This window comes from Mytilus californianus, unplaced genomic scaffold (genome assembly GCF_021869535.1).
Source record: "Mytilus californianus isolate M0D057914Y unplaced genomic scaffold, xbMytCali1.0.p SCAF_9, whole genome shotgun sequence".
Taxonomy (NCBI): Eukaryota; Metazoa; Mollusca; class Bivalvia; order Mytilida; family Mytilidae; genus Mytilus; species Mytilus californianus.
In genome coordinates, this window is record NW_026262745.1 from 63,887,411 (window position 1) to 63,902,861 (window position 15,451).

At 33.8% G+C, this 15,451-nt stretch overlaps 1 protein-coding gene and 1 long non-coding RNA gene across 2 annotated transcripts in view; one reads left to right on the forward strand and one right to left on the reverse strand.

The window, feature by feature from the left end:
* Nucleotides 1-15,451, reverse strand: part of LOC127716175 (uncharacterized) — a 151,609-nt gene that overhangs the window by 43,761 nt on the left and 92,397 nt on the right. The window lies entirely within an intron of this gene.
* LOC127716172 (uncharacterized) lies at nt 2,657-7,789 on the forward strand. The gene is made up of 3 exons (XM_052222294.1): nt 2,657-2,708; nt 5,298-5,391; nt 5,787-7,789. Exons 2-3 carry the CDS (start codon nt 5,373-5,375, stop codon nt 7,505-7,507), a joined length of 1,740 nt encoding a protein of 579 aa, XP_052078254.1. The 5' UTR covers nt 2,657-2,708; nt 5,298-5,372; the 3' UTR covers nt 7,508-7,789.

Here is a 15,451-nt window from a genome sequence, read left to right on the forward strand (position 1 = left end):
ACACATTCTTGGTCGTTATTTGTGTATTCTCTCTAGAACTGTCTGGATCCTGGCTTGGCATATTTATGACAATTTATTCAACACTGATTAAGAAACCAATGCAGCATCATTCCGAATTGGTTTAAAGATGTGTCAGTTAAATTATCATTGAATTGAATGAGTAGTCAATGGTAATAGAAAATAAAAATTGCGAAAGAAATAAAATTACTTTTTTTGTATCCAAACGGAGCACAATTACAACAAACACATTATATTACACAAAATATAAAAACTAATTAAGTGAACCGTCTAACATGAGCTTTACGAAAAGACTGGGTGATATAGAGGAGAGAGATCAGAAACATCAATCTGTGTAATTTCAATGATTTTGTGTTAATGTAAAGTCAACCTAGGCTTTTGATAGACCATTCCTCCCCAAGAAAAAAAAATACCGAAAAAGGAAAGAAGGATTCCCCAGAAAAAAAGATTTACCACGCTATTTCCGAACATTACATAAAAAAGATGTACCCCTCTATTTCCGAAATAGCATTCCGATGATAAAGAACCCGTTGGGTAACAACCTATATCTACGAAACGGATAGGGTCCTGCATTATTTATAGATAGTACTTTATGCTATAAAAATATCTAAAAACTATATTGATTTTCCGCGTAAAATCACGCAGAAAATCAGTGCGTACTGAGATACGATTCTTGAATTTTCATGTCCCGATGAGAATTAAAGCTATTCATGTCGAAGCATAGAAATCAATACTCTAAGGGTATGAATAAATAAAAAAAATACACACACCTTTCAGCAAGAGGATTGTGTTTTAGAGCCAGACAAACCAAAGAGTAACTTCCCGCCAGTTATATCTGCTTAAATCTGAAATATTTCTGAAATATTTGCACGCACCGAAGGATTTACGGACGGTTTATACTCTTTTGAATATCTACTCCCTAGAAAATAAAGATTTCAAATGGTTTGGTCTATACGAGTCCAGTCCATCTTGCCAAAAAATAGGTAATTCTGAGTGCAATGGTTTATTGCATTAAAGCCAAGTCTATTGCTGTCTTACAAAGTATTTTAGGGTAGACATGTACATAATATAAAGAGTATTTTTTAGATAACAATATCTACATATCATGTCAGCTGCGTTTTCAGCAATAACATGTGTCTAAAGGGAAATATATTCTTGATATCATATCAATAGTTAATATACAAGTGAACAAATATCAGCACGGATAATTCACTTATAGAGGGATGATTAGTATGTGTAGGTCATGCAATACGTTACAGATATGTACTTAAATATTTGATTTACTGATTATTCTACTTATAATGATTATTAGTAAACAAATCCAGTGGTTTATATTAAGATAAGTTTAGATTTTCGTTAACTGGTGAATTTTGTTCTTGGTATCCGTTCAAAGAAAATAAAAAAAAAGAATTGTGGATAAACGAGTTCCATTTATAGCAATAAATATTACGACGCTATCTAAAAGAAAGAGATGTGGTATGATTGCTTACGAGACAACTATCCACCATAGACCACATGACAAGAAGTTAACAACTATAGGTGACAGTATGATCAAAACTACTACCGAAAAGTAAGTTATAAAAGGTGTCCGGCCTTTTGACAAATAGAAATAATATTATTTTTATGAAGGATCCACTTATATTTTAGATTTTTACGAATAAACATCAGTGTGACGTGTCATTTCTGGTAAATCTCTGAATCTCTGGTACGCAATGCAACATTGAAAACTTCAAAACATGAAATACTACAACAATAAAGCACATTTTGTCAAACTAATTCTGTTTTCAAATGCACAATGATTTTTTTAAATGAAGAGTTGATGAGTAAAATTTACAGCAGTGATATTCTATGTGTAAAATTAATGACAAGTTAAATCTTACCTTCCATGATAGTCTGTTGCAAAAGAGAAATTTCACCTCAACTTATTTCACAAAATATTCATTTAAAAAATCTCCAAATTCAAAGTATCAAGGGATTTTATGTTTATAAAATAATGCTTACATACATTTTAGTGTAATTCTTAACATATGAACAATTTGAAATAAAAAAAATGCTAAAAATTACAATGTTGACAGATTTTGGAAAGTTTGAATGTTTTTCAAACAAATGAATAAGGCATACTTAACCAATACCAACATTCTTTTGGAAAAAGAGCTGTATGGTTTCCAGGTACAGATACAATTATGTTTACAAATACAATGGTTGTTCTTTTATGCACAATTTTTCAAAAACGTGTATAAGCTGCATTAGTTCATCATCTGGAAATCTCCATGTTAATCATAGAGTACATTTAGTTATTTCTTTTAATTCAAATTGTAGCAAACGATTACAACAACTCAAAAATGTTACCAGACCAGTGAAAACTGACTTGGCAGGATCAAGTTTTTAAGGTACTTGTGTACTAGTGAAGGCAAACCAAGGAAAGCGCTTCAAACGCACCAACTTTGTAATATCACAGAATTATTTTAACATCCACCGTTAATCTCGAGTTCTCTCCCCTCCATTGTGCATGTGCACTGATAGATACACTTTGTGAGGTTATTTAAACCTAAACTTTGAATACCGTTAATTATTAGATTGAAGATTGATATGATATTGTAATTTAAACTTTGAACTGTGTTACCTTGACTATCTTCTTCCTTGTTATTGGATACACACACACGAAAAGAGAATACCTCCGATAAACTCAGGTAATCATAAATATTGATTTTAGAGGTTTTAAATTATTCCAAAGCATATCGAAGTAAATAGGACACACTTATTTTGAACTGGATTGTTTACATTTAGTTTTATTAACCTATTTCTTTATTGTTGTTGTTGTGCATTCGATTAATTCATTGATGATTGAAATCAATGGAAATTATCATATGGCTATATATTGAAAACAAGTTCATAGACAGTACTAAAACGCGTTACTCATTCAAATTTTTATATCTATTGATTTATTCAAATTGTATTTTTCTGTCAATATTTTTTTTGGATTGAAAGGCCAGCTGGTGCAGACAAAATGTTGATCTATATCATTTAATTGTTTTCTTTCTGTGATTTTAACGACCATTCCAATCTTGCTGAAAAAGATGAGATTCACATTGGAAAAGTGAGTGCTAAAAATAAGATGAACTCTCTAAATTGTTTACTGTTTTATTGCACTAGCCTCCACCTTTATTATCCGGATTAGTTCTTCACAAAACTTTGCATCACAATTTTTGTAACGTTCAATGTGTTTGATCTTATCTTAATGTCCTATAACCGAACGTATACACTTCGTCATAATATTTGAACCAACGTTGCAACCTAACAAGAACATATCATCGATTGAAGGCTACTTCCTGTGGGCCGATAAAACAAAGAAAATCTTTCCTATCATGGGAACCTCTCTAATATATACAATTACAATCAACATTACACACAATCGTTGTTTAAGATTTTCCTGAAATATTGTACACAACATGAAGCTTTTACCAATCTTGCTTTGTGCACACACATCAAGGAATTTATAACGTGTCTTGCAGCTAAAACATTACAATTGTATTGATATGCCAAAAACATGTATTATGAAAAATACCTGTATGAATGTCCAAGGTCAGTAACCACTCATGTGCTTGTCACTGTCTCTTCGAATTCGCTATTAGAAATTTGGTATTGGCTGCAGATATCTGATATTTAAAATTATTCCGAACTTGTGGTGTCTTAGACTAAAAGAGCATGTATTGGTGCTCGTTCGTCGTTATTTGTTAAATTAACTGATCTAATTTTGTTCACTTGAGTGGTGATTTGTAATACAACATATAATTTCATTGATATAATTTTAAATATATTCTGTTTGATATATATATATATCTTCAAATATAAACCTGCCTTTTAATTATACCTGAAGATTCATTTATAAATCTATATTAACAATCTATAATACTAATAAACTAATCATAGGTACGAGGATTAAAATTGTGAACGCCAAACGTGCGTTTCGTCTACAAAAGACTCACCAGTGATGTTCGGATAAAACAGTAAAATATTGAAGAGCATTGAAGACCCAAATTCCGAAAGATTTGTCAAATACAGCTAAGAGCATCTATTCCTAGGATAGAAAATCCTTAGTATTTCGAAAAATTTTAAGTTTTGTAAACAGTAAATTTATAATTATGACCATATCAATGATAACTCATGTCAACACACACGTGCTGACTACTGGGCTGATGAGGAATGGGGACCATGCATGGCAACAACATAAAGATGTAAAGTTGAAAAAACGCTTACAAATCAGAAAATGAACGCAAATAGTTCTTATTCCTGGTGCGAGTTAACTTTAATGTTGGTCTTTTTAGCTATATCAGCTCTATCTTGAATGTTTTAGAATTAAGGGCGTTACAATATTTCGACTTTGATTATCGCTGAACAGACTTTTTGTCGAAACGCGCAGCTGGTGCATTTTAATCTGAAAAAGAGAGGCAAAGGATACCAAAGGGACATTCAAACTCATAAGTCGAAAAAAAAACCAACGCCATGGTTATTAACGAAAGAGACAAACAGACATACAACAGTACACAAAACAACATAGAAAACCAAAGACTGAGCAACACGAACCCCACCATAAACTGGGGGTGATATCAGGTGCTCCGGAAGGGTAAGCAGATCCTGCTCCACAGGTGGCATCCGTGTAAGTACAAACCCGTTGATATGTATAATTTGCAGGTCACATTCGAGAGAACGAGACAAGATTGTAGTTAAGACAATTGGAACATATCCGTCGTCATCTGTGAAACAGATTTTCCCTAACGGTCAACCAACTCGTCATGGCGTCCGAAAAATTTACGAAGGGACGATTTCAACCCTTTGGAAATCTTGGTTTGATAGCTTCCTTGTCAGCAGCAACCCTCTATCGAGAAAATTGAACCGTTCATTACTATTGCAAAAACAAATCCGGGTTACAAACTAAAACTGAGGGAAAAACATCAAATATAAGAGGAGAACTACGACACAACAGAAACACAACATTAAAATGTAACACACACAGAAACGAACTATAATATAACAATGGCCATTTTCCAAACTTGGTACAGGACATTTTAAGAAAAAATGGTGGGTTGAATCTGGTTTTGTGGCTACAACTTTTTAAATACTTTATAGAATAAGAGAAAAGGTGGGACATTCGTCAATCAGACAACAACTCAATGATAAAATTAACCCAAAAAATATCTAAAATGCAGCATACAGTACTAGTAATTATAAAAGAATGTTTGTCTTAAACTCTCATTTTTATCTTTACATTATCCACTGAGGTAAATGCAGGTCTGTTCAGAAAATTTGCTTGCAGTAAATTCAGTACTAGTCAGTAGCTTTCCAGACAATTCAGTATGGTGCTGATGTGTACAGGTAATTAACAATTATTAGACAGTCTGAACAAAGACTTAATAGATCATAATTTGCTGCATGCAAATTGACTGAACAGTACCGAATTAATCGCCATGAAATTGAAAGTGAATACGTGTGAAAATTGATTGAAAAACTGATAATTTAATGTTCTGTCTTTAAAGCTGTTCACATCAAATTGACCGTTTCAGACTAAAATTTGTTTACTAGTGGCAGTCTTACAAATAGACACGTGTCTACACAATATCAACAACTAAATCGGCTCTAGATTAAAGAACGTAAGTTTCAAAACTAATATAACTAAGGATTTATCCATTAATGCATCTCATATGAAAGAGACTATATAGAAATTCATTTCATTTAAATAGCAAGGTCTCATATGTTATTCATATTTACAGATAGTATGGCCGCTGCACCCGACAGTGCATTTTGTGGAATTTGTGAAGTTCGTCATATTACAAAAGCATCCACTTATTGGTGTCCTGAATGCGATGAAGGATTATGTACAGAATGCCATGAACATCACAGTATTTCGAAAGCAACACGAAAACATGGTGTCATTTCTATAAAAAATTATAGAAAACTACCAACATCCATTGCAAACATCGCAAATTTCTGCACGGAGCATGATATGAAATTTGAAAATTATTGTCCGCATCATAACAAAATATGTTGCCCGGCCTGTATTTCTACTAACCACAAAAACTGTGTCGGTTTGCACCTACTTCGTGATGTTCTAAAAACTGCTAAGTCATCAACGTTATTTGACTCCATTGAAATGAGCATTCAAGACATAAAAACCAACATTGACACAATCATAAAGGATCGCATAGATGATCTTACCAGGTTCCTTCACCAACGAGAAAAATGTCGGAATGAAATCAAACAGTTGAGAATTGTAATAAATTCTCACTTAGATGAACTAGAAGAACAGATATTGAAAAAGCTTAATGCTGTCGAGATGGAAGTAAACTTAAAAACAGATAAATTGGTAGCAGATCTTTCAGAAAAAACAAAATATGCAGATATCTTGCAAGCCAACATCACATCTGTCAAGAAATATGGATCAGATCTGCAGGCATACATGGGCAGTAAACTAATTGAAGCTGATGTGGAAAAGGAAGAAAAATACCTCCAGTCTTTAACCAAGAACAGAAGCCTTCAACAAAATCTCTTGCAGTGCAAAATTGATGATAAAATATTGAAGTTATCATCAATTACAACCTTTGGATCAATTTCTATAAGTTTAGGATCGGTATCTGTTTCTTTGAAATCAGAAAGACAAAAGCAGGCACAGATCTTTACAAAAATTCCTACAGATATCAAGAGGACTGTTAAAGATATAACACTGTCATGTGCATCGAAAATTGAAATGACAGGAGATTTGTTTAAAGATTCAGACATCCGTGATGCCGTTGTTTTGTCTAACGGACAAATCATATTTGCAGATTTTAGTCAACGGAGGCTTATTGTGTTGAAAATTGATGGTACGCTCGAGAAAACAGTATCAGTGACTAGTGGGCCGTTTGCAATTACCAACATTAGCGACAAAGCAGTTGCTATTTCAGCCATTCGTGCCGCCGAGATTATCGAAATCGACACTGGGAATATCAAAGTAAATATCAAAACAAACGGTGAATGTCAATGCATAGATTACCACTTCGCCAGAGAAATGATAGTATGTTATGTTAAATCAAAGGGAATTCAATCGATTCAATTATATGACAAGACTATTTCCACTATCGTAAAAGCGAGAGGCGACTCAAAGTCTGGTTCGATCTACATTGCTGTTCAAGGCGATAACATCTACGAATCCAGATCCGAACAACATACGATCTCATGCTATACATTGATTGGAGAGAAGCTATGGGTGTTTAACAACACATACTTATTGGCTTATCCTTTGGCAATTTCCCTCGATGAAGACTCAAACGTGTTTGTATGTTCTTACTATACAAACAGTGTAGTTGTCCTGTCGTCTGATGGGACAAAATGTAAAAAGATTCTTAGTTTTGAAGATGAAATATCGCGTCCATGTGCATTGTTTTTTGATATAAAGAGAACAAACCTGCTTTTTGCTAAGACAAGTGGACCAATCTATGTTTATAACGTTTCGTAAATAGGGAGGAATTGTATCTCTCAGTCCTATAATCGACTTTAAGACATTTTGCGTTCATGTTATGGCTGAACGAAAATCTTTTCAATTAATTTGACTATAATCTATCGGACTTTTATATTTACACTGTAAAATTAGTTGTTATCTCGTGTTCCATTTTTGTTTTATATGCACTTATATTGATTTGAATGTATGTTTCTACTAATCCGGTAAAGTGTTTCGTATCAGCGTGCCACTAAAAATTGTAACTCATTTATTTCTAATAATAGACAATAATTGCTTGAATTGGTTTAAATTCTGTCTGGATATCATTCTGTTTTACGTACCTCTTTAACAAATTTGATATTCAGTTTTGAAGAGATCGCTAATAGTAACATAAAACCATTACATATATTCTTGGTTATTGGATTTCTAGACGTTATTCAGACTAGAATCTAAATTTTACATTGTGAAAATACCACGGTTATAAATGGGAGTAGTTGATCCGGGAGTACTATTATTTTTGTGATAAACAAACGATTCCGCCACTTCAGCAGCCAAGCGATATTTCCGCCAATGGCAAGTAACAACCAAGTGACATTCCCCTAAATTCGTACATATTGGACATCCAATATTCAGACAGGGAATTAATCAATATAAAGATAATTACAGATATTCAGTCAGACCAAAATGGATTCGGAATAATTCACCGTATGTTCTATCTAAACACAATAAAAGTGGAGTTTATTATAAAAGGGAGGCGAAAGATACTACAGGGATATTCAAACTCATAAGTTGAAAACAAACTGACAATGTCACGAGAAATAACGCAAAAACGGCGAATAAACAAACAACAGTACAAACAACATAAAATTAACACTAAAGATTAAGCAACACGAACCATACCAAACACCGGGAGAGACCTCAGGTGCTCCGAAAGGGTAAACATTTACGTACAAATGCCATGTTAACCACATCATGTCAGCAAGATATTTTGTGCTGCAAGAAATTAAAAATGCTTAGCATGCCAAAAAAAAAACAAACAAAAAACATTAAAATAGTTTCGACCCGGACCAAAAATTATAAAAAAAAATCACTGTAAAAAAAGAAAGGTATTCAAAAAGATTCAATCCTAATTAAATTAATCGCGCATCCTCAACGATTTTCTATCTGACAAGATCGGGAAAGCTGCCTTCAGTTATTGTTTACAAAAGAGACAAACCTTCGTACGACGAAATAAAATCCAGAAGCCAAAAACGTCGTGACGATAAAATCCAGTAAAAAGAGAAGACACTTGCACAAACAGTACTTGATCGCAAATATGAATTTAAAGTAGAAAGAGAGAATGACACTTAGTTGCTCAGGTGTAACATAAATCCATAATGCAGTTGAACACAGTGAACTGAAGAAAAATTGTGATGCTTAAAATCGGAAACAAAAAGGCTCAGAAAAAACAAGTAAAGTTCAATATTTATCCATAAGATCCGTACGTAGGCAATCACATTTATTGACCAGTTAACACGTTTTTATAAACACAATGTTAACTGGGAATATACCTTCCAGTCCGATATAACTACTAATGAGTGCCGTATCAAATAGGGATTCATTACAATTTCATGTTTGAAAATTATACGAACACTTATCATCAAGTACTGTTTTATTGAAAAACCTCATCAATTGTATCTCACTTATCCGGTAATGGTTTCGTCTCTATAAATAATTCGTAGCATCCGTTTTAGGCATGATGCTAAAATACTTTTTTGCTTTAAAAATATTTTACCAAGTTTCATTTAATATAAACATAAACCTGAAACTCAAAGATTCAGCTATCAAAACTTTAAATGACATTAAAAGCATCAGGAAAGAAATCAATTTGTCTTTTTTCTTGTTTGATAATCGTAATTTCATTATCGGATAATAGTAACTGAAAAATAATAAATGTGTCTTAAACCCGCTGCAATTGTTTGCACCTGTCCTAAGTCAGGAATCTGATGTTCAGAAGTTGTCGTTTATTGATGTGGTTCATGAGTGTTTCTCGTTTCTCGTTTTTTATATAGTTTAGACCGTTGGTTTTCTCGTTTGAATGGTTTTACACTAGTAATTTTGTGGTGCCCTTTATAGCTTGCTGTTTGGTGTGAGCCAAGGCTCCGTGTTGAAGACCGTACTTTGGGCGGAGGGGGTATTACCAATATCCCATATCCCAAAATTGCAATCCTTTCAATTCATTGCTCCTAATGATAGTCCCGTATATCATTTTTTATTATGCCATATGTTTTGCCTAAAAAATCTCATATATCCAATCAACATAATCAATAAAAAGGGCAAACTAACCTCCCCTATCCCAATATACCCTATACCACGGGGGTGGCTGTTGGTTACTTCCTATATAAATATCATAACATGGATCTGATTTTTGGTTTTCGGCAATAAATGAATGGAGATGTTTTTTTAAATTCCAGCAGCACGCCAGAAGTGACCCCATCCTCTCCCCGTGCCCTATACAAGCCTAATTTATTATAAGTTCGCTGCCAGTTTTGAGTCCCCTTTTTTTATATTCAAGGATGGGTCCAGAAATTTTGAAAAAGAGAAATGGGGGACGGGTGCTATTTACTAAACGTGTATACCAAAATTCTGCGCGAAATGAACAAAATATTCCATTTCAACAGTCTTGAAATTGTTTTACATGTGTCATTTCTGGGCCTTTTATAGGTGACTATGCGGTATGGGCATTTCTCATTGTTGAATGCCGCACGATGAGCTATAGTTGTAAATGTCTGTGTCATTCGGTCTCATTTGGAGAGTTGTCTCATTGGCAATCATACAACATCTTCTTTTTTTTTATAATTAATCACTAATCTGTTACGCGCGATTCGCCCGACAATTGCTGCCATATCTCATAATTTCCTTTAGAGTTGCCTCTTCTCTCATTCCCATATTTTTGGACATTCCTAGTTCCTGGAGTTTTTTGTATTTTAACATAGTTCGTGTTTCCCCATTTCCAAATTTCCTGAAGCTTGTTCCCCCTTCCAATTTACACCAGTATGTAGCTGTTCACATTAGAACTATTAATCATATATGCACAAAAAGAAATGTCATCAGACGTTGGAATTTTTTTCGAGATTAATTCAACACCATATTTTCATCATATGCTATCAGATAGCCGTTTTAGTGTCAATATCAATCAAACACTATCCAGTTACGATTATCTTCTCATTTTTTACTACCGGAATTACGATTATCTTTTTTTGAATAACGATTATCATCCCGAATTTTTCGACGGCAATTTTCTAAGCGCTTAGACAATTATAGTGTACCGTTACGATTCAAATATGATGGTAATGGTATAGAGAAACCTTGCAGACGAGCGACTCTTGACAACAACAGGCTACATTTGAGAAAAATGACTGAACAGATTTTACCTATTTCTGCCGTCGCCATATGTCGATCGTCGTAATTCCAGTTACGATTATCAGTTTAACACCAGTGTAAATAGAGAAACATTTATCTATAATTTCTTGGTGATGAAAAACTATTTTCATCCGATTTCTTTTAAAATACAAGACAGTTTAAATTAGGTTTTCTCTTTTTTTTCCATCGAAATTTAACCGCTTTACGCCTTCATTCTGATATTTGATCACCTTTGAGAATTTCCAACTTATTCCTTCCACATGAGATAAGGTCACAAGGATGATAGTTTTAGTAAGTCAACAGTAAATGAATTAAATTTCATCATGTTACAAATAAAGTTATTAATACTAGTTATATAAGATGATGTTTCTATATTCTCTGTTATGGGTATACTCTAAATAGAACTTAGATCATACACATAGTGTGTCTTCTAACTTTGTTTTACGAAGAGAAAGAGCAAGTGAAATAATGAAAAATAAGCTAATTTAATGAAAAATATCTTTGACACTTACACAAATAAGGAAGGATCATGTAAAAAAGCACGCAATATGTGAATTTAGCTGTTTAAACAAGAGTATACGTTTCAAGGTTTAAAGAAAAAAAAGAAGCCTTAAAACAAGTGATCCAAACATTTTGACGATATGGAATATTTTCGTACTTCGATCACCCGTCATCCGCTGGAATTCCTAGGTCACACATTCACGGATTTGACGCCGGATTAGCTACGGATACGATCCGGCATCATTCGTGGCAATCTGTATTAGTCCGTAGTTCACGTATTGTAGCCGTAGTCATACGTAGATGTACTTGTAAATCTGTGACAATTTTTGAACATGTGAAAAATTTGACCACGGATCAAACAACCGTATCATATCCTTATAAACCGTATTAGAACCTTCGGATCCGTTTTAGTTTCTATCAAAACCGTATTAATCCGTACTTATTCATAGGCCCAAAGGATTTCTACGGTTAGTTCCGGAGAACTACGTACTAGTACGGTTACACCACGTATTTGTTAAGGATAAAACACGATTTGTTTCGGATTTGTCACGGAACGACACGATTTCATTACGTTGCAAAACGGATAGCTAGGGATCAGTCAGGGTTCTCAAAGTCTGTTAAGTCATTTAAGAACTTTGTACGAATAGTCCAAAATAGGTTTCAAGAACTGCTACATGTCGTTGGTTCGATGATTACGAAGAGTACCACCGGGTACAGACAGACAGATAAATAATTTATGAAACAAAACAAAAAAATCATCGATTCACTGCCATAATGATAAATCACAAGCCTTAATTAGAAATGATTAACGGCTTAGAAAATGTGGCGGTTCGTACTATTCCGTACCAGACCGTTCTCATTCGTACTAACCCTTACTTAAAACGTAGCAAACCGCTGTTTATCCGCAGTACATACGCCCCGATACGTGTCGTTGCGTATTAAACCGTGTCATTTCCGTATTAAACCGTGTCTTACCGTAAGAACACGTATCACTCATGTCGCCAAATGACCCCTTTCCTACAGTACCCGTGGTAGATAATTAAAACCCGAAGTCATATCGTTGTGCATCCGTATCGGATCCGTATTGGACTACAGAAACTGCATTTCCCGGATCATCCGTGAGATTTAATCTGTAGTGGAACCGGCGAGGTGATCTGTGAATGTGTGACCTAGGCATAATGCATTTCAGGTTTCTTGCATTACTGGCTAGAGGAAAATCAATTCAAATCATAAATATTCATATACTCAAAAAGATATGCATATGTCAACAGAGATATAATCAGTTTCTAGTATTATACCTGTATTTAATGAACAGGTGAACAAAGATATGAGCATTATCAGTGTGGAGGTATATAGCCTTTGGTGAACTACTGTTAACTTAACAACAAACATTAACTATTTTGTATTCAATGCTGTCCACATCAATACGATTTTTTTACATTTATGATATACAATTACGATGCAGCCATAGAAATTTTAAAGTTTAATAGAAATTTTACTATAAAGAAATGCATTAATTTCTCGTCTTCACATACTAGAACAAATAACGCTTAAATATGTAAATGTTACCTATAATAGAATAGAAAAGGACACAAAAAAATTAGTCACAAAACTATTAGCCATAGCGGAAGTCGCAGATGATTTGCTTCACACCATTTCAGCGATTCAGATGCATGCAACAGATAATCACCAACAGTCGGAAATGGACCTTTTGGTGTCACATACTAGAGAACAATACAGTTGCCGTTTCAACATCAAATGGTGTTCTGACTATAAGAATTCAATCTGGAACCATTGTAACAAATATAACAACTAATGTAGAATGCCAGGGATTTTTCAGATGTATAGACACCCCCTTTTTACAAATAACTTTGAGTTCGTTTTTGTTTTGTTAATACTTTATTGTTAATCATTGGTGTGATAGGGTTACAGATTGTAGGTACATTATGCTGAAGATAACAATTGTGGAAGATTACTGTTTAAAAGAACCATGATTGTATGATGATGATGTACAAACACATAGTTATATATCAATAAAAAAATAGAAAGAGAAAGTGAATCTTCTAAATATTTCAAATAGATATAAGAAGATGTGGTATGAGTGCCAATGAGACAACTCTCAATCCAAGTCACAATTTGTAAAAGTAAACCTTTATAGGTCAAAGTACGGTCTTTAACACGGAGCTTTGGCTCACACCGAACAGCAAGCTATAAAGGGCCCAAAAATGACTAGTGTAAAACCATTCAAACGGGAAAACCAACGGTCTAATCTAAATAAAAAACGAGAAACACTTATGAACCAAATCAACAAACCACAACTACTGAACATCAGATTCCTGACTTAGAAAAGGTGCAAACAAATGCAGCGGGTTTAAACGTTTTAATAAGTACAAACCTTTACCCTTATCTGAAACAATAGTGTAACATCACATTATAGAAAGACACACTATAAAATATCGATTGAAATGGCATAACTCAATCAAAAGACACATTAACACAAGTGAATAAACACTTTTTATATATTTTACAATAGCTTAAGATTCTCAAAAATTGTTATACAAGAATACACCATTCTTTGTTCTATCCGTATTCGAGTAAAAATGCACGTACTCCATGGGAGATTTTTTTTTCTCAATGAGGGTTTAATTAAAAAGTCAGCCATCAAAGGTATAACATTTTGTTTGTTCTTGTTCCTATAATAAAGTACTTAACCAAAAACGACTAGAATTGTTATATAAAAAAAGAAGCTTGGAATGATTGTCGAAGAGAGACGGACGATACCAAAAGTAAAAAAATTATTCAACTATCCACTAGATTTCAGGTTATGAAAGTATAATCAGTCATATATCGGTTACCGTACGGCCTTTAACAATGAGAAAACCCATAGCATATAGTCTGCTATTAAAGACCCCGACATGAAAAATGTGATACAATTGACACGAGAAAACTTTTGGTCTTATTGCGGAGCATCTGAGATCATTCTTGGTTTTTTGTGGGGTTCGTATTGCTTAGTCTTTAGTTTTCTATGTTTTGTTTTGAATACTATTGTTTGTCTTTTTGTCTTTTTTAATTGCCATTGCTGTGTCAGTTCATTTTCGACTTATGAATTTGAATATCCCGTGGTATATTTCGCCTCTCATTTACATTAAAACAATTTTTGTAGAAAAAACAAATATGACTGACACGAACCAACGACAAAGACTGAAATACAGGCTCCCGATTTGGGACAGGCACAAACAGAATGTGGAGGGATTACACCTGTTTCTAGGCGCTCAAACCCTGACCTAATCTTGAACAGTGGTGTAACAATATAGTTCCCTATTATCGTAGGCGGGGCATAAATCTTCGAAATGCACAGAATAATACATAAACAAGACAAATGTTTACATGTTTGGTAAAATATAACTGGATCAATAGTTGTGTTAATCATTTAAACATCAACTGTAACATTAACGCATGTGTAATTATGTGTGAAGGTTACTCTTAGAAAGTAAAAGTTAACATGCGTTGGTTCAACCCAATACTTATAATACCACAGCAGTAATATCGCATTTGTATTTTTAAACAATGTTTCATAGAATTTCAATTCGTCAGCTTAGACAGATTCAAAGGAAACGTACTCAGTGTTTTTCTTCAGATCATTGGTATTTGCTATGACTATACCTTTGCAACAAATTATGTCATTTCATTTTAACGGTCTAAACCCTTTCCATAAGTTACCGTTAATACAGATATACTGTTTTATGTCAGAGTTTGATATTATCCCTATTAGGAACTTCTTTTCGATATTGACACAATAAGACGATACTTACTATGATCTACATTGACGGTTTTAATGTTTTCATTTCCGATTTACTATTTCTCTTAAGGATCGTACCACTTGCCAAAATAGAATGGCCTTTACATATCTCAATTGATACGTTTACCGACTTCTTTTACAGGGGTGTGTGCATACACTGCTCTAAACCACCAACCTCAAAGTATACGGAAAACATCACCAATTGTTCACCGAATGGCGATGTTTCATATCAAAAGAAAATTGTTTGCACGGTCCTAGAT